The 18,797-nt window shown below is 45.2% G+C and overlaps 1 protein-coding gene and 1 long non-coding RNA gene across 3 annotated transcripts in view; both read left to right on the forward strand.

Moving 5' to 3' along the window:
• Positions 1-906: 906 nt before the first annotated feature.
• The window catches only part of TNRC6A (trinucleotide repeat containing adaptor 6A), a 38,441-nt gene continuing 20,550 nt past the window's right edge, over positions 907-18,797 (forward strand). For both annotated transcript variants that reach the window (XM_083473933.1, XM_083473934.1), the window contains exons 1-5: positions 907-1,149; positions 3,071-3,118; positions 12,883-12,973; positions 13,457-13,478; positions 17,612-17,974. In XM_083473933.1, the coding sequence (XP_083330059.1) occupies positions 1,145-1,149; positions 3,071-3,118; positions 12,883-12,973; positions 13,457-13,478; positions 17,612-17,974 (529 nt within the window). In that variant the 5' untranslated portion in view covers positions 907-1,144. The remainder of the gene's footprint in view (positions 1,150-3,070; positions 3,119-12,882; positions 12,974-13,456; positions 13,479-17,611; positions 17,975-18,797) is intronic.
• Positions 3,174-8,255, forward strand: LOC310692783. Its single transcript, XR_014518899.1, has 2 exons — positions 3,174-7,923; positions 8,183-8,255. It is a non-coding gene; the product is annotated as an uncharacterized lncRNA (long non-coding RNA).

Below are 18,797 nucleotides of genomic sequence, written 5' to 3' on the forward strand. Positions count from 1 at the left end.
GAGGGAGGTCATAAAAAGTGAAATATTGAAGGCACAGCCACAAGCTTCGGAGGGTGGGGTGGTGGGCTGAGACAGCTAAAAGAGCAGAACTGTGGCGTTGAAGGGACATCTGTGGGAGATGGCAGGAAGGCCACATTACCAGGGAAGGGCCATTGCTCACAGGTAGAGCACATGCTTGCATGCAGGTCTCCGGCTCTGTCTCCCAAGGCATCGCCAGTTAGGGCTGGGAGAAAGATTCCTGTCTGAAACCCTGGAGAGTCTCTGCCGTCCGTCTAGGCCACGGGTGGCCAACACCCAAGACACTGCGATCTACTCAGAGTTAAAAACTGCCAGTGATCTACCCTCTTTTGGGGGGTTCAGGTCAAGGTTGTTGAGCGCTTTTTTTAGGAAGGAGGGAAGCCCCGCTTTTTGGAGGCGAAGGGCTAAAATGTTGCTCTTTTTTTTAGGGAGCCAAAGTTGTTGAGCTTCTTTGGGGGGAGCCAGTGATCTACCACAGACGTCCGGTGATTTACTGGTAGATCACGATCTACCTGTTGGACGTGCCTGGTGTGGACAATATTGAGCGAGATGGACCCAAGCCTACCTCGCAGGGTCGCTGTGTGGATAAAATGGAGTGCGGGGAGGGGGAGCGTGTGCGCCACCTAGCGCTCCTTAGAGGAAAAGAGGCGGGCTATAATAAATGCAGCAACTGAGCTGATGAATAAGCCGCATCCCTACATCCACGGAGGGGACTCTTTTGCCCCTTCTTCCACCACATTTTTTTCTAACGCTTCGTTCCACGGCGAATCCGGCGCGCCAATTCGACCTCCCTCCCTCCCTCTCCCGCTCGTTGTTAGGGCGCCATGTTGGCGGCGACGGGAGCCCCCCCGGAAGTGCTTCCCGCCGGCGGGGGGAGGCGGGGCGTCCGCTTCCGGGGCGTGGCGGCGACGGGGCTGCTGGGGAGTCTCCTCCGTGAGGGAGGCTGGAAATGGCGGCGGCTGGGAGGGGGGAGAAGAAGAAGAGGCGGAGGCGGAGGCGGCCGACCCGGGTGGAGAAGCAGCAGCAGCAGGAGGCAGCCGAGGCCACCCTGCCGGGGACCCCCAGGCCGGGGCGCCGGGAATAAGAGGCGGAGCAGGCGACACCCCCGCCGCCCCCCCCAAAGCACATGCGGTGAGGAGGGGGCGCCGTGGTCCGGGTTAGGGGGGGGTGTCGTTTGCAGGACAAGGTGCAGCCGGGACAAAATTTTCCTCTCATATATATCTCCCCAGCACCTTAAAAAAAAAAAAAGCCCCTCACTAAACATGGCGCGCGAGGGCCGGGCCTGCCCCCCCCATTTTGCTGCTGCGCCAGCGCTCCGCCTTGCACGGAGCTGCCCGAGAGAGAGAGAAACGCGCGCCCCGCCGCCGCCCCGTGCCCGCGCTTTGCGTGCGCCCTTGCCCCGGGGAGGCTGCAAAGCGGTGCATGGCGCCGTGGGGGAAGGAAAGGGAAGAGAGAGTGGGGAAAAGAGAAAGAGAGAGTCTCCTCCTCTTCTGTTTACTTCAGCTGCAAATGCAAGAAAGCGTGAAAGGGGGCCCCTGCGAGGAAGCGGAAATTTCGCTTCTCCCCCCCCGCCGCGCCGGCCGCAGCAGAGGATGGCGCGAGAGGAGGAGGAGTGCAGCGCAGGCAGCCGTCCACCCATCCTGCGCTCATTGCAGACAGGAGACGGTGGGGGCCCTTATTCCAAATGAGAAATACTTGCAATGAGGCTGGGGTGCAGCCTGCTCGCCCCAGATTTGCCCAGATGGAAGGAAAGGATGTCTTCCCCACCCAAAGAATAGCATCTAAGTAGAACTAAAGGGGTGCATGGGCAGAGGAAGTGCTTTCAGTCGATCTCCCTAGGGTGCATTCTTAGATGGAGAGGAGGGGTGCCCCTGTTGTAATAAATAGCATAAAAGTCTGTGCCACCCTGTTGGCCTGACAGTGGCTGTACCCTTAGGATGCCCTCTGTAGATCCCTGCAGGGTGAGCAGCGTTGAAGGGCCTCAATAGAGTACAAGTTGCTGAGCTTTTACCTCTTTAGCTGCCAGCACCATTCACTTAAGTTCTGAAACACCCCCCCCCCTTTATTTTAATTGAATGGACACTGGTGAGGTATGAAAATACCACCCCATCCATTTGTTGGGCACACATTTGTATACAGTAGCAGCTGCGTCTTTAGCAAAACAGCTGATACGAGTAAGTACGTCACCATGTTCTGTTGCAGGTAGAATCTGGCCGAACCGTTAATCCACCTCCTATAATTCCTTTGCTCTGAGCCCAGAGGGTGGGAAGTTACAGCATGTTTCCAACTCAGCCATAGATTCGAATCTCTTTTGGACATATTGAGAGCACTTAATGTTGTGGTTCCATGTTTGGTACCTAGGCCTCAGTCCCACCTAGGGCAGAGTGTTGCAAGTATGGTGTACCCTACATGCAGTGAATGTTCTTGTGGAGCACATCAAGCAATAGCAATTTCTGTTCTGAAGCTATATTGTTAATAGACTTTCTGTTTGCTAATCTTACAAGCTGGTGCTGAGCTGTATAGTTCTAGCTTCTTTGGGACAGGGCTTCTCAGTGCATTCCAGCTTTGTCTCTGGTGCTATCTGAGTCTATCCTGTCAGCTGCTTTTGCTGGCCTCAGTTATCTTTCACCTGCACCTTCACATTAGTTCATCTGATTAAATGGGTCGTTGCCTACAACAGCAGTTTTAAATGTGTCGATTTTGAAGGTGCCACAAAGCTCCTTCCTTGGGTTTTCTTGCAAGCGGTTGACATGGCTGTCTTCCTGTTAGTGCCAGAAATACATGTTGTGCTCAGAACGGGACTGATGAGGGTTTTCAGCTGCTGAACTCTTGCTTCTCCTGCACCAACGTGTGTGTTCGTGTTCACTGCTTTTCTCAATCAGCTAGTGCATATGTGTATTTTTATTCATTGCATATTCATTTCTCATTTAACTGTGCACAATAAAACAATCCTTTAAATCATTGGTCAGACAAGTATGCCTGTATTTGTACTTCTGATTTGTTGCTGCCTGTGCTTGTTTTCTTGATTGGGGATATGTGTGTTCTTTTTCAGAGTGTTGGAAGCTAAAGCTACCAAAGAAGTCGAAAGAAAACTAAGCAGGTAAGTCAGAAATAAAAGGGCAGAGAACGAACTGAAGGGCATGTAGGAATTGGGCGCTTAGACAATTGACAGTTTGCGTGATTTGTTTTAAAGAAATGTGGTGAAGCTTCCTTATAAAAAGTAATTGAGCAGAGGGGTCCTTTGTGAAGCGAAGTCCTCCACTCCTTTAAATATCTTGCCGAACATATTTTCTTTTGCTACATTTAAACTGTTGCCAGAAGCAAGCAAGAGCAAAAATGAATACAGGGTTTGTTTGCTGTGTGTGTTTTTCATCCTTGCCTAGCCAAATGGATTTTTATTGGCTGGAAATCATCGCTGGCCTTGAACTCAACACAAGCCGCATCTTGTGAAATAAACATTTGTTCCTTTCTACGTGCTGTATTAAGGAGTGTGAGAAGTAGCTGCTTGCTAATAGCCAGGGAAATTTGAAACTTCCCCTTACTACAGTAGTAATAGAAACTTTGGAATTAGCTTAAGAGTTTGGAGTGGGAATGGGGGGGGGGTAAATATCTGACCAAATTATTTTTCAGTACTTTTGTGCTCCTCCTTTATCTTTGCAAACAGGTAGCCCACTATTCCCATAGTGCAGCTAGGCAATTGAGAATGAGCAGTGCACTGCAAACCCAGGTCACTCAGATCAAAACCCTGCAAAGTACCTGCTCAAGTGCTTTCTGTTTTCTTGCATTACGCATATATGTCAGATAGTATTCTTTCTGCACTTGTAAGGAACTGATCTTTTAGTGTGGCAGCACCTACACTTTGGAACTCCCTGCCTATTGATATCAAGCAGGCGCCTTCACTGTACCCGTTTTGGCGCCTGCTTAAAGCATTTCTGCATATGTAAGCCTATCCAGTTATGTAGATGTTGATGTATTTTAGTTTCCTTTGCTTTTAATTATTTTTATATGTCTTTGTTTTTAACTTTTTATTTAGGATTTAAATATTTATTGTATACTGCTTAGTAGTTTTGTAAACTGCTTAAGTGGTATATACATTTCGTTAAATAGAAACTAAAAGCACTTTTGATTAGGGATTCTTATCCAAATATGTTAAAAGTTGACCTGTGTTTTATTTAGTAATTTTAGCTTAACTACTGATTTTAATTACATTCTAATTTTTTTTGGAAAACAAATACACCTATTAACTTTTTTTTAAAAACTGTATTGCATATTTCTCTTTTTTATACACTGTTTATAGTTAAGCCTTCTACAGATGGTTAAATAATGATGTCTAGCCCCACCCAGACCCCCGTCCCCTTGCCACACTCTGTGTTTGATAACTTCCCCCCCCCCCTTAACTGGCCACAATTTGGTCTTAGCCAATAGACAGGAAATTAATTATTTTAAACGTCTGTATACCTCATTTCAGCTCTAACAGCCTCCCGAGCATACACCCAAATGTTGAAAAATGAAAACAGTATCTTGTCAAGATTTATACAGTTAAAAACAAGACATTCTGAAAAACCCTGACTAGAGCAGAAATCAAGGCTACTACATCTTGCCTTGGTTTGGTTTTTTAATGTGTAGTAATTGTGATAGTTCTGCACATCAGTAGAAGGTCAAGAAGAGTAGTTTATTGTTAATCTACTGAACATTGCCATTTAATTCTTAGAAACATAGGAAGCAGTCTTAGACCAAGTCAGGCCACTGGGCCCATCTAGTTTGGTGTGGCTTTCACCAGGCCAGCCCAACTTTTCATACCAAGTGGGCCACAAATGTACTTCAACATGGAACCCGTGGACCGCACACTGCCTTGTTGTGGGGCAGGGGTTGGTGAGGCCAAAAGTTGACCCCAGCTCTTGTGCTGCCTTCCCAAAACCAGCTAAGTGAGACACCAGGTTTCCCAAGTTCACGAAAATAAAATAAATACTTCAACAATAAAGCCTATATACAATAACAGCATGAAAATGAACAAGAGCTATGATGAACGCATTCAACCTTGCGTTGTCACAAGTGAGGAGTAAATAAGAAGAAATATATGTACTCCCTTTCAAGGGAGGTGTTTGTACTTCTGCTTTTGAAGAAAAGCATGCTCCCAGTTGAAACACTCATCTGCAAATGCTACCAAAAAGGGCCCTGTCCTTCCCACTCCCCAATTCCTTCTTGTCTCTATTCGCCTTGGAAGGAAGGGCCCCCTTTTCTGGCCTACAAAAGAAAACAGTTGAGAACTCTGATTTATGCAAAGGACTCTGCCCACACAATTCTTTTCTTTTTAAAAAATAATTTTTATTGAATGATTTTGCTCACACAATTCTTGGTGTGAATAGAGAAGCAAGTGTAAATACCCTGAACTCTCCAAGGATGCCTTTGTCATTGTGAACACAACTGTAGTTTTCTTGGTCAAATCTGTTGCTGCAGGCATGTTTAAAGTGAAACTGGCAGTGGAAGGATAGTGTGTTTCATTGCAGGAGGAATTTTATAGGGTGGCATGGGACTCCTATCAAGCAAATGAATGGTCAGGAGCCTTATACCTCACTGGCAGAGGGTGGCTTAATTGCAGTATCATTTTTACCCCTCTCATCTGTGCACGTGTGCAGCTAGGGTAAATTTGAAATAATGGTACTGCTTATACTGAAATCACCCAACCTGGCATCTCTGGTTCTAAATAAATAATTGCAACAGAGGAAATGCTGACTAGCATTGGAACTTAATGCCATCAAAGCATAACCTGCCGCTGCTACACCCCTATTGGGGTTTAGAAGTGAAACTCAATAAAGGACACAAACTTCCTTTAAAGCAATCAGCACCTTGCTGCATAAAAACAATATAATAAATGTTGCATTTGTGGTAAGGATGTTTAGAGTGTGTGACATAAGCTATCTGGCCAGAGCTTAGGAGCTCATGCAAGGCGGCTCTAACAAATTTTCAGAGTGTTCAGTAATGGTCTGAGTCTCCTTCCTGAGCCAATTGCTGCTGCCTACAGCACTGCTCATGCTGTGGAGTGGTTCATCATAGACAGGCAGGAATCTTAATGAAACTCTGAGCAGAGTTTCAAAGCATGTGGTCAGATCTAGGGCTGGGCGATAGCTTGTTTTCAATATTGCAATATATCAGTTAAACATCTCGATATATCACAATATCTGAAATAAGGAAGGAACTGTGCAGAGGCAAACAGGACAATGTCCTGGCAGCTGCTACTACTTAGGGGTCTAAAACGGATAAATGACAATATTATCAATCATCTCACACTCAGTTTCATCAGCAGGCAAGCCAAAATGCATCCCAGCAGGACTTTTGGGTTTGGCTACCAAATGGTCCTGTTCAGACAATCCAAAGTACAGCGATGAGTCATAGTGAATAGAAATAATCTGGGACTGCCAGCAGGCCTGCTAGGAGGCAGCAGAAGCAGTGGCATAAACAGCTTGCCATGATTGCGGTATGTGTCCGCAGTAGCAGTGACAACCTGCAAGGCCTGGCGGTGGCGGCAAAATCAGTGGTGGCCTGCAAGTCCTCTTGGCAGTGCCAGGAGCTGTCTGCAGTAGCAGTAGCAGCCTGCAACGACAGCACAAACAGTGGCACAATGTTTTGCTGGTGAGTTATCACAATGTTGAAAACCAGATATTGCCTAGCCCTTACACACATTGAGATTTGCAGTATATTGCCAGCTCAAATATTATGAAACAATTATTAGGATGTGAATTTCAAAGCGGTTTTGGATGATATATCACCCAGCTCTAGTCAGTTCTTGCCATTTGTTATGCCCTCTGAAGGCACATTGGCTTCAGAGAAAACTAATGATTTTCCTTCTTTAAAGATCTGAATGAACTCCCTTGGCAAAATATGCTGTTAAGTTGGTGGCTCAACAATTGTGCTTGTGTACTCTGTTTGGGGCAAAAATACTGACTTGTTTGTTGAACCTTCAGGAAATTGTCCCCCCTCCCGTTAATTTAATAGATGTTTCTGCACCATCTAACTTGACATGGAAACCCCATTGGATATGCTTGTCTGACATAAACCCTCCACACTGTTTTCTTTCTTAAGATCATTTATACCCTACTTTTGACCCTTTTGAAATTGTAAATCACAGCAGGGATGTGGGCACACACAAATCCCAAACAGCTGTGAAACTAAAAAAAAAAAAAGAAGAGCTGTTTTGACATTGACTTGAGCGCGCAAAATGAAACAGACTTGTGGAACCTACTGCCCTGTGTGATCTGACGGTCTAGGAGCTGCTACTGAGAAGGCCTGATTTTACGTCTCAATCTTCTGCACGGTACAAGATAGCAGTACATATAATAGAGTCACTTCTAATGACTGAAATGCCTGGGGTAGGTTTACAGGACAGTGGAAACTTGGCCTGCAGCAGTTAGTGCAGAGATCTGTTGGGATTGCAATCCACAGCTGATTTATTTTGGGTTGCATCCAAAGTAGCTCTGAGTAACACATTCCGTCAGTGCAAGAGTTTCAGTTTGTGCATTGGGATGTCACTCGCCCCTGCAGAATCTTTCCCCAAGACTCTTTAGTAGATTTGGAGAGGGTGCATGTGGGGAGAGAGGGAAAGTCCATCTGGGCAAGTGTACACCCTTGCACTGACTGGACTATTAGTTGTATACTGCCCCTTATTATTACATTTAGGTTCCAGCTCTCTTCCAGGGAGCTCAGGGTGGAGCGCATCATTCTCCCCCTCGCCACAACATCCCTGTGATGTAGATTAGGCTGAGCAGTTGTGACTGACCCAAGGCCTCCCAGTGGCCTTCATGGCTGGGTGGGGATTTGCGCCTTGCTCTGCCAGGTCTTAGTCTGCTTATAGGACTGCTGCCCAAACAGTTGGTGTGCCATCCTTCTCATGAAATAATTAAAAATACCGTATTTTTCGCTCTATAAGACGCACCAGACCACAAGACGCACCTAGTTTTTGGAGGAGGAAAACAAACAAACAAAAATATTCTGAATCTCAGAAGCCAGAACAGCAAGAGGGATCACCGCGCAGTGAAAGCAGCAATCCCTCTTGCTGTTCTGGCTTCTGGGATAGCTGCACAGCCTGCATTTGCTCCATAAGACGCACACACATTTCCCCTTACTTTTTAGGAGGGAAAAAGTGAGTCTTATAGAGCAAAAGATACAGTATATATTGTTTATTTGCAGTATTTATAGCCCCACTCTTCGTAATAAAAACAGAGAAAAACAACATGCAGAAATTTTAAAAATCATATAAACAGGACCAATAAACAACCAGACACTGTTATAAGGTCAACAAGCAAAATAGCAACAACATAAATTAATATTTCCAATTTATTGACGTACAGGCCTCAAGGTCAGCCGGGTTGCCAGGTAGTGATGTGTAGGTGGATTTGGTGGCCGCCTTATCTCCCTAGCAGCCAGCACAGGCAGTGTGCCGGAACCTTCAAGGTCTTGGCCTAAGTGGATGCTATAAATGACTTCCAAGTATTTGGAGGTTCACCATCGGAAGTTGTGATGAGTCAGAAGGGGCTGTGCAAGCAGCTCCATTTAACCCCTTCCAGTGCTTGCATGCTGCTTGAGTCAAGAGCAACACTGCCAACCACCTCCTGCCATTATTATTATTATTATTATTATTATTATTAAGATGATGGCTTACCCCACTTGATTGCCATTGCTGCTTGACCATAACTTTTGCAGAGTTTCTAGCTTCCCTTCTTCTGGGTACCTTGACTTCCAGTGCAAGTCATATAGACCATAAGTCTCATATTCCGCTTCGCTTGCCCCCAAAGTAAGAGTGCTGTGAATGAATTGGCTGTGTATGCATAGTTTGCTCAGCTCCATTGCTGATTTGCGGGAGTCCTTGAGCCAGAGGTGATTAATGTTTGCTTAAAGGTTTTGTCGTCTTGACCTCAAAGCTTTGAACTAATCATTAGTTGCATTTCTAAGATGGGTATTCCATAAATGCACCAAGCAAAAGGCACATAATTTGCGTGAGGCCAGCTGCCTTAAGGCCTGGAATCTTGCACAGGCGGATGTCTGTTTCAGCTCTTTGATTTGCCCTTTTGTTCTTAAACAGAATGTAACTGATTCTTGGGAAGGTTGGCTTCTGCTTGACACTTTGATGTTTGTGAATGAAATTGCCTGTTGAGCCTTTGTAAACAGACTGCCTGGGTGCTTAAACATACAAAGGGTATTCGAAGGTAAAATGCAAGCTGAGAGGTGTCCAGGGGGAAAGTTTGTACAGCATTTTTGCATCTTATGCGTAATAAACTTGCGAGATTTTGACCATATGCAGTCGAAGGCAAGCTGATTGAAATTGTACAAGTTAAATCCGAGCAAGGCAGAGAGATGGGGATATGCCTGTAGTATATCTCACTTTCAGCAAAGCATTTGACAGACACTTTGTGATAGCCTTCTTGATAAGACAGTAAAATAATGGGCTGGGCTTTTGTTCCCTACCAAAAGCTACCCTCCTGTCTTTGATTTTCTTCTGTGATTCATTCTCTAGAGGTGCAAAGGACATGCTATTTTAAATATTTAACAAAAATTAAATACGGCTTGATTGTAAATAGAACCTCCAAGACAGGCATGTGCTTGTCCATCTCCATCCGTTTTTCAGGCAAGATCACTAAGGGGAGAACGGAAAGCATCCTCACACAGCTGCTCTGAACAGTGGATCTCAATAGAAAAGACCAACACTGCCTCTTGCTTAAACTCCATGGGCACAAAAGGTTCTCCTAAAGTAGGCATGTGCAAAGTCCATTTTGGGGGCCTAATTTGGCAGTATATGTCCCAGGGTAAAACCCTCAAAAAAAGGTCAGCTTCAATCCTCCTCTCACAGAACAGCCCTCTCGCGTGTTCACGTGTTCACTTCATCAAATCTTGCTCTCTATGAAAAAAGTGTGGGCACCCCTGCTCTAAGAGGTGTATGACCAATATTTAAATATCAATACAAAACAGTTAAAGACAGGTATATTAAATATAAATAAAATATAATTAAAATCAACTGTTCAGCTAAAAACATTTAAACACATGTGTGGATACATGCCTGAACAAAAATATTTTTAGCAGTGTGGAAAAGAGTACACCAAAGGCACTTTTTCTGATGTCACAGTGTTTCCTGAGTATTGATACTGGTTAAGTATCAAGTGAGAGGCAGTGTGGTGTTGTTTGAAAGCACGTCAAAGTAGATAAATAGGCAGCAAGGTAAATGGCATTTCTGTGAGCTGCTCTGGTTTCCCAGAAGCGGCTTAGTCCTGCTGGCCACATGACCCAGAAGCTGTACACCAGCTCCCTCGGCCAATAAAGCGAGTTGAGCGCCGCAACCCCAGAGTAGTACGTGACTGGACCTAACGGTCAGGGGTCCCTTTACCTTAAGTATCAGGTGAGAGGCAGTGTGGTGTAGTGGTTAGAGTGCCGAACCAGGACCTAGGAGGCCAGGATTTCAGTCACCATTCAGCTATGACACTCAGGAATTAAAGTTTTAGGATTGCTGTTCTGTTTTTGATCTTCTGCTCAGTGGACTGTGTGGTATAAAACCTATAAAGTATTGAATCTTTTGTGGTAGTTACAGTTGGTAGCATATTGTGCAGTTTTCAAAATTCCCAGATCTCTTTCAGGTCTATCCTGAGTGTATGCATGCTCATAGTTTATCTGAAGTTGGTAGAAGAAAAGATTGCTTGCTTAGTTTGTCTTGCATAGTACTGTGATAGACAGCACCTAATTACTTCCATATGAAGATTTATCAGGCTGCGGCGCAAAAGGTGTGAATAGTGTGTGTGCATTCAGTTGTCTGGGCTTCTTTGAACTCTGGGTGTGAGCTGATCTCTGGGTGTGGTCTTGTGCAGGCAAACCTCATTATCTGTGGATTAAATCGCCTCCCTATCTGCTTATGCATGCTGCTTTATAACACCAATAGCCCCCTGGGTCCCCACAATTTGAAGTGTCAAGTCCCAAGAGGACTTGAATTGTAATGCAAGCATGATTTGCATACACACACACACACACACACACACACACACACACACATCTATATATCACATTGTGATTGCTTGGATCTATTGACTACTTGGGTAAATGCTACACATCTGTAAAAGGTTTTCAGTGGAGCATATTATGAGGGGGACAAACATGCTTGCTTTTGGTCTAATTTACTGTCCCTGTAATTGCCTTAAATTGAGACTTTGGGGTTGGTTGGTTGCAACAAGATGCGATAATTGAGGACATGTGGCACTTAAGTGGGTCAAAATGAGGCCAATAAAACTAGGAGTAGAATTCCATTACAGCTGGAAGGGCTTCATAAAGCAACAATTGTCAAGCTGTTTGCTTAGACCCGTTGAGTCAGGCTAGCGCCATCTTGCGGAGTCTGCTGTGCCTTTTTGTTGATGCAGGGAGCAGACTGACTTGGCAGCAACTTGAATCCCCTCACAGTCCCCACCTTACCGGGACCAAGCTATACCTAGCATGCAATCATGTGACACCTTGCCCAATTCTAGCTAATTAGTGAAAAGCAGCCTCTGGAGGCTTGCAGTCTTCAGTGGAGCACAGAGTGGGGTGAAAAGGCTGCTTAACCCGTCTGGCTGCTTTCTACTTTAAATAACTCCTTCCCCAGCTATGTTCATGGAAGTAAGGGACTTAGCTCACTTAAGGGGAGAAAAGCAGCTGAAAGGATTAAGCAGCCAGCCCCCCCCCCATGCCCTGTGATTGCAGCTGCCTTTTGTCAATTAATGCAGGTGGAGTGTCCTGAGGGTGGGTCTGTTTCCTGCTCAGTGATTCACCTTTGTCTTCTTCAGCACAGTCCCATGTGGAAGGAATTGGTTTGGAAGAGAGCCTCCCATGGCAATTCAGAAAGTGATTTCCTGGCCTTGCCTGCTGTTGTTTGGCTTAATGACCCTCTCTACTTCAACACAATTTTCATATTTCCCCCTTACTTTTAAGGCAGTTATTGTTATAGCGTCATCTATGTATCTTACTGTTTTAAGATCTGTCCCATTCCTTTTTCTTGATCTGTTATGGTTTTTTCAGTTGCGAGCCTCTCTGAGTGGTACAAAATTTAGTACTGATTTAGTTATTTAATTAATTTGAACGGCAGGAGCTGTAAATACATAGACAAAGTTGTTTTGTGGTTTTGGCAATGTGATGCCTTTAGCTGGGCGAGCTGGTGTCTGCCTTCTCTTCCACACCCAACCTTGTATGCTTCTTGTGAGGGCAGAACTCAAAATATTTCACCGTTCTGCAGGCCTCTCTTACCTTTGCTACCTTTTCCCCCAAACCCTGCGGCCTCTTTTTTTTTTTTTGGTTGGGAGAAGTGGAGGGTTTGCTGTTTGTGCAGCTTAGTTGCCAGCACTTCCTTGGGCTCCCCTTCCTTGGTTTGGGAGCCTGTGAGGCACTCCAGTCCTTCCTTGCCTCTGAAAACTCTTCCTTTTCTGTAGCTAGCAGTTCCTCCTTTCCCTTGTTTCTAGTTTTGCCTTGGAGTAAGTGTAACAAATCAAATATTGGAGCATAGCAATTACCAGATTAAAAAATATATATTGCATGACTTGCACCTTGTGAAAAGCATTTCTAGTCTGAATTCAAACTGAATTAAAAAGTGCACGCCACAATTCTTTGCATGCTTGCAGAATTAAAAGGTATATCTAGGAAGATACTGCTAGGATTATTGAAGTTGGAGTGATAGACATCTTAATGTATTTCAGTATAGTAGGCAGAACTAGACTTTTAATTCCTAGCAAATTAGTGTGGGTTGTATCCAAGTATGTTTTACCCAGAGTAGACCCAGAGTAGAATAAATTGGGGTCCATGCCCTACAGGGAAGACATTGGCTGTGTGTCTTTGGAGGTCTAATTGCAGCCCTGTCCTTCTCAGGGAATTGGTGCAAGAGGAGGAAGAACAGTTGATGGAAGAAAGGAAAAAGAGGAAAGACGACAAGAAGAAGAAAGAAGCTGCTCAGAAAAAGGTGAGTCAGAAACTAAGGCACTTAGTGGGTTGTGATGGCCACCAACTTTGGCAGCTTTGAAATGGGCTTAGACAGATGCATGGAGGAGGAGACTCTTGATGGCTACTAGTCATGATGGAACAGAGGAGCATCTTATTGGCCACTGTGAGAAACAGGGTGCTTGATTGGATGGGAGCCCTTTGATCTGATCCAGCTTCAGGGCTCTTTTATGGGCCTAAAATGTATGTGTTTGTGAACCTCGCATTGCATGATTATCAGATGTTTTAGCCTTTAATGCTGGGAGTTCTTTGCACACAGGGGGAGAAGCCTTCAACTTTAAAGGGGTCTGACTACAGTTTTATGGGGGTGGGGAGACAACCTTACTTCATATTTATGTTGAGAAAGATGCTTATGCTGATAATGCCCTATAAGCTGCCAGTTTGTGCCCAGTGTTGGGAAAGCAAGTCTCTGATCATTAATTGGGTTGTTGTTGTTGTTTTTCAGGCCGCTGAACAAAAAAATAAAGGTGAGTTATGGTTATTGGTTTGTCGTAACTTTGATATGACTCCTCTTTGTCTGGTGAAGAGCTTTGAATGTGCCTTTGGTGGGCTGGAGATTCTTCCATGAGAAAGCCTACGACCTGGCTTTTTAGTGATGAGGCCTTTTCTATTTGAGACACCACCTTTTTTACTTTCCAGAGGGGCGCATAAAAGAATCCTCACACCTTTGAGCCTCTCCCAGCCCTTGTCATGTTGAACACTGAACCCCTATTCTGAAGGACAGGCTGGAAGAGATGAGCAAAGAGCTTTGAAATAGGAGAGGAGGAAAGTGCATGAATGAGAAATTCCTCCCACCACCCACCCTATGCCTTAACTCAGGCATCCCCAAACTCGGCCCTCCAGCTGTTTTGGGACTACAGTTCCCATCATCCTGACCACTGGTCCTGTTAGCTAGGGAAGGTGGGAGTTGTAGTCCCAAAACATCTGGAGGGCTGAGTTTGGGGATGCCTGCCTTAACTCTTGTAATTCAAAGCCCTTTCCTAGTTGTTTGAGGATGGAGAGCAAAGTCCCCCTCCCCACACCCAGTGGTCCTCCTTAGATACCAGATATTGCTGGACATTTTGAATGCCTGCATTCTGTCTAAAAGCAGGAAATTTGGAACAATATCCAAGATGTCTACCTGCTTGCACAACGGAAACCTGCTTGTGCAATGTAGCTTGTGGTTTCTTTGATTTCTCCCTCCTGCGCCCCCCTCAAATGCACTCACAAAATTGCTCTGGAGGGTCCCCAAAACTCCGGAGCAGATTTTTTGGGTGTGGTTGGAGCTTCAGGGGAGGAATGGAAGGAGAAGCCCCACTGCAAAGGCAAACACCCTCTCATGCTATGTTAGCTCTCAGCTTTGGTTTTGGTTTTTGGGGGTTTTTTAAAAACTATCCTGTACTTAAATTTCTCTCGTTAGGAGATATTTCCAAGATAGTACTGCAGATTGCACAAATACATTTGCTCTGCAAATCTTTTGTTGAGCAGATTGATTTTTTTGTGTCCCTTGATGTCTGGAGTCATCTAATGTTTTGTTTCAGATTGCATTAAGTGCAAAGCAGAGGAAAAGAGGGATTTGGGGGCAGTTATAAGACTTCAAAAAGGCTTCCTTTCTTTCAATTTAATTTTACTTTTCTCATGAGTGAAACTGGCTAAGAGTCCTTTTGGCATTATAAGGGTGCTCTGAGTAGTATCTTCCAAAATGCTAGGCATCTTAGATCGATTAGGAAACAAACGCTTCAGTGCACTCTAAACTTAGTATACTTAAGAATGGTGCATTTTGAATAATAGTCTAATTTGCTTCACTTAAGGGTGTCAGACCAGCTTGTAGTACACACGTGCCCAGGGTGGATAAAAATTAATTAACTTTTTAAGAATGAAAGGTGCCTCTTTAATTTAGAAAAACAATAATAGCCTGGTTTAAAAAAAAATCTGATCCCATATAAGTCACAGTCTTTTTGGTGGAATTACTTTAATAAGTGTACATAGGATTCAGCTTTAGCCTGCAAGTAAGTGATCTTGCTTAGTCTACTTAGATGTGCACAGATGGGTAAACGAACGACTATTGTTTTCAAGTGGTTATAATTTTGCAGTGCAATGCTAATATGGGCAGTATTGCAACAAATTCTGGATTTTGCTTCTTGGCTTGTAATTAAGGTCCTGCTTAATTACAGACTGCAGTGCTTTAAATATTATAGTGCCTAGTCAGTATGGATTTTGTTCAGGAAGTATGTATACATTTCGAAATTGGAAACCTGATTGAAGACTGCAGTCCACAGGCAGGCACAGGAATGCTTTTGAGTACCAATTGTTGGGAACCACGGGAGGGGAGAGTGCTCTAGCTCTCAAATCCTGCTTGCAGGTTTCCGACAGGCATCTGGTTGGCCACTGTGAGAACAGGATGCTGGACTAGATGGGCCCATTTGACCTGATCTAGTGGGCTCTTGATGTTCTTGGGGGATCTTGTACTGTCCCATAGCTAGATCTGTGGCACTCGCCCTACTTTCAGCAGACCCTCAATCGGCCTTTTGCCATCGTTAGGATTGCTCTGACAATCACTTAAATTAGTCTTTCTTAAGGTTCAAATAAATCTACCCTACTGGAGCCTGGTGGCATGTTTCGTTTGTTTGTTCCAATTGTGATGGATGAACCAGAATTGTAGAGTTGGAAGGGACCCCAAGGATCTTCTAGTTCAGGGGTCGGCAACCTAAGGCCCATGGGCCACAAGCGGCCCACGGGGGGTCATTTAACCGGACCCTGATGTTTAATTGGGATCTCCTTTCTTGTCATTTGAAGCCTTTGGTTCGAGTTGTGTGACAGCCCTTGAGATATTTGAAGATGGCTATCGTATATCCTCTCAGTAAACATACCCAGCTCCTTCGACCCTTCCCCATAAGGCTTGATTTCCAGACCCTTGATAATCTTGGTTGCCCTCCTGTGTGCACATTCCAGCTTTTCAATATCTTCCTTAAATTAAAACTTTCTTTCCTATAAAGTAGTATAAAGTGCCCCTTTTCTTATTAAAACTAAAGTTGGTTTCCTTTCACATCAGAACTCCCAGAAAATCTTGCACACTCTTAACTGTGCTTTGGTGAGCCATTGCTGTTTTATCTGTAAAAGGGCAGGTATTTCCTGTCAAAAGTCCCCACCTTGACTCATTTCCTGTTCCTTCTCATGGCTCTAGGGGAGTCAACTGTAGCTATCCATCCTCCCCAGGGGCCTCCATTGGAACTTTTGCATTTTGCATGTCTCATCTTGGTGATATGAAATCCACATGTGCCCTTTAGCACCCCCAGACTGGCAGCTCAGTGAGGCACTCAAAAGGAAAGTACGTTGCTATGTTTGTAAGTGACAGTGAAAGCAGAGAGGTCTAAATGCAGCCTGCTTTGTGCCAGAAAAAGGAGTGAAACCAACACTTGCAGGGTGGTTCTTCAGCTAGTGAAACTGTTTCCTGTCTGCACTGAAGATGTTAAAGCAACTGTAGTTTTGTTTTCATGCCTAAGTGAAGACTTGAGAGAAGAGTTCTACTCACTAACTAGCCCTGTAAAACTATACCCTTCCAGCAGTTAAGTGATGTTTATGCAGCACATTAGATGTGCTTCTAATCTCTACTGTAGAGTTTAAAAAAAAATTAAAAACAGGTTTTAAAAAATTAAGACAAGGCTTATGCATCTTGAAAACATGTTCTTTGCTCATCTTCCCCGCTGTTAAGTTTTGAGGCAAATCAAGGGCTGCACAACTGCTTTAAAGTTTCTGTTTAGTACTAAGAAGTTTTCCAGGGAGAATTGGAAGTGAGAAATTGAATGGTTTTCTTATGAAAGTTAACTGAAGCCATCTTTGAGCATTCAAGTGTGTGAGCCTGGGTTGCATTGGAGACAAACAAGGCAATTAAAATCACTCATCTCTAGTAACTCGTGGACATACATTGGTAATTGAACATGAAGCTCACCCCTCAAGCCTGCCTTTCCTCCATCCTTCTTTTTTGCTTTTTCTTTCTCCTTTCTGATTACCAACATTGAGTTCCTCCTGGTGCCTGTTTCTCCATGAGATTTGTCCAAGCCAAACTTGTCTTTTTTTCCAGAGATGCTCAAGCCAGCTGTTTATTCTGTTCCTGACCCCTCTGCCACTGGGGTGCTTCATCATTCCCATCATCCCAGCGGTTCCACTGCCACTGGGGAAGGGGAGGGTTTTCCAGCAAGAGCAGGAGCCACCTAGTCTGTCATGTATATAAAGCATACAGTCAAACCTCGAAACTCGAACATAATCTGTTCCGGAAGAGCATTCGACTTCAGAATTGTTCGGGTTCTGAGGCACGGCTTCCGATTGGTTCCAAGAGCTTCTTGCACTCAAGCGGAAGCCACGCCAGACGTTTGTTTTCTGAGCAACGTTCCGGGTTTTCGGCATTCAGGAGCCAAAACGTTCGAAAACAGAGCCGTTTGAGAATCGAGGTTTGACTGCCTTTTTATACCCCTTGCGTAAGTTCTATGTTTTAGAAGTGTTTTGTTGAATGAATATTTGTTGTTGTTTTTTAATGGTCTCCTAAAACAATTTACTAACATCTGCTCTTCCTCCCTCTTCTCTCCCCCTCCCCCGTCAAACATCTTGCTTTGGGCAAGTGCAGTGCCGGAACCTGCCAAGCCCAGTGTCAATCAGCTATTACCTGCCACCTCCACTGCCGGCACAACCACAGCAACCAGCAGTGTTGGTGGCAATAATAATGCCAAGAGGGCTTTGGTCAGCAGTCAGCAGCAGCAGCAGCAGCAGTCGTCGTCCTTGCCTCGCTACCCACCTCGCGAAGTCCCTCCGCGGTTCCGGCACCAGGAGCAGAAGCAACTCTTGAAGCGAGGGCAGCCACTGCCGGGGATCGCTGCAACCCTGGGGGCGGCATCTAAACTTCTGAACGGCCAGTCCGAAGGGAGCCCAGTAACAAGCGAGCAACCTGCAGTCGGTGGCGAAGGGCAGAGCAGCAGCAAAAAGCAAGCAGGTGAGGAGGCGGCAAAGACCTCCCAATGAAAGGGACAAGTGCCTGTAAATTCTCTGGCTCATTTGGCAGGGGGGCTGCACACTTTGGAGGAAGGCCCAACCTAGCTCTTTTCCATGCTCCTTAAGACCCATTTCGCCTCCATTTCTAAATGTCACAACTCTGCAGAAACCGGATGTTCTTTTCCTGTGCTTCATGCCAAGACTGCAGCTGCAGAACCTGCCAAGGCACAACACATGGTCTCTCTGCCCTCAGCTGTGTCACCTGCCTTTCCACACTTGGGGGGAGTGGAGCGGGCAGGAGGAATAATACACGTGCTGGCGTCAGTTCTTCCTTCACACTTGTGACCAGAGGAGCGCTAGAGAGTTTCTCCACTTAAGAATATAGGACTGTTCTCAATGTAGTAGGAAGGTTGGTGCACCCATTGTGTGACTTAACATTTTGAAGAGGAGCATAATGGGGGCACATGCTTTCTATATGCCAGCAGTTTACTCTCAGAGTGATAAGAGGCTCGGTCCTAAGAAGTCTGCACGGATAGCAAGCCGTTGTAGGTACTTGTCAGATGATCAGAGTGACCAGAGAGGTGAATGAATCTGGAGCCCTGAGCAGGGATGAGTTGACCATTGCGAGACCACAGCAGACCAGAGAAGTCTGTAATAGTCTAAGCAAGAGATCTCCAGAGCTTGGCCAGAGGGAGGGGCCAAGATGAGCTCTATAGCCAAGGCACTCTCCCACCATTCCACTAGCTGCACTTCAGCTACCAGTGGGATGTAGTGAGACACCCCTCCTGTAGATCTTAATGAGTGGGGAAAGGGGAGAGGCAAGT

This window comes from Podarcis liolepis, assembly GCF_965112155.1.
Source record: "Podarcis liolepis genome assembly, chromosome: 14".
NCBI lineage: Eukaryota > Metazoa > Chordata > Lepidosauria > Squamata > Lacertidae > Podarcis > Podarcis liolepis.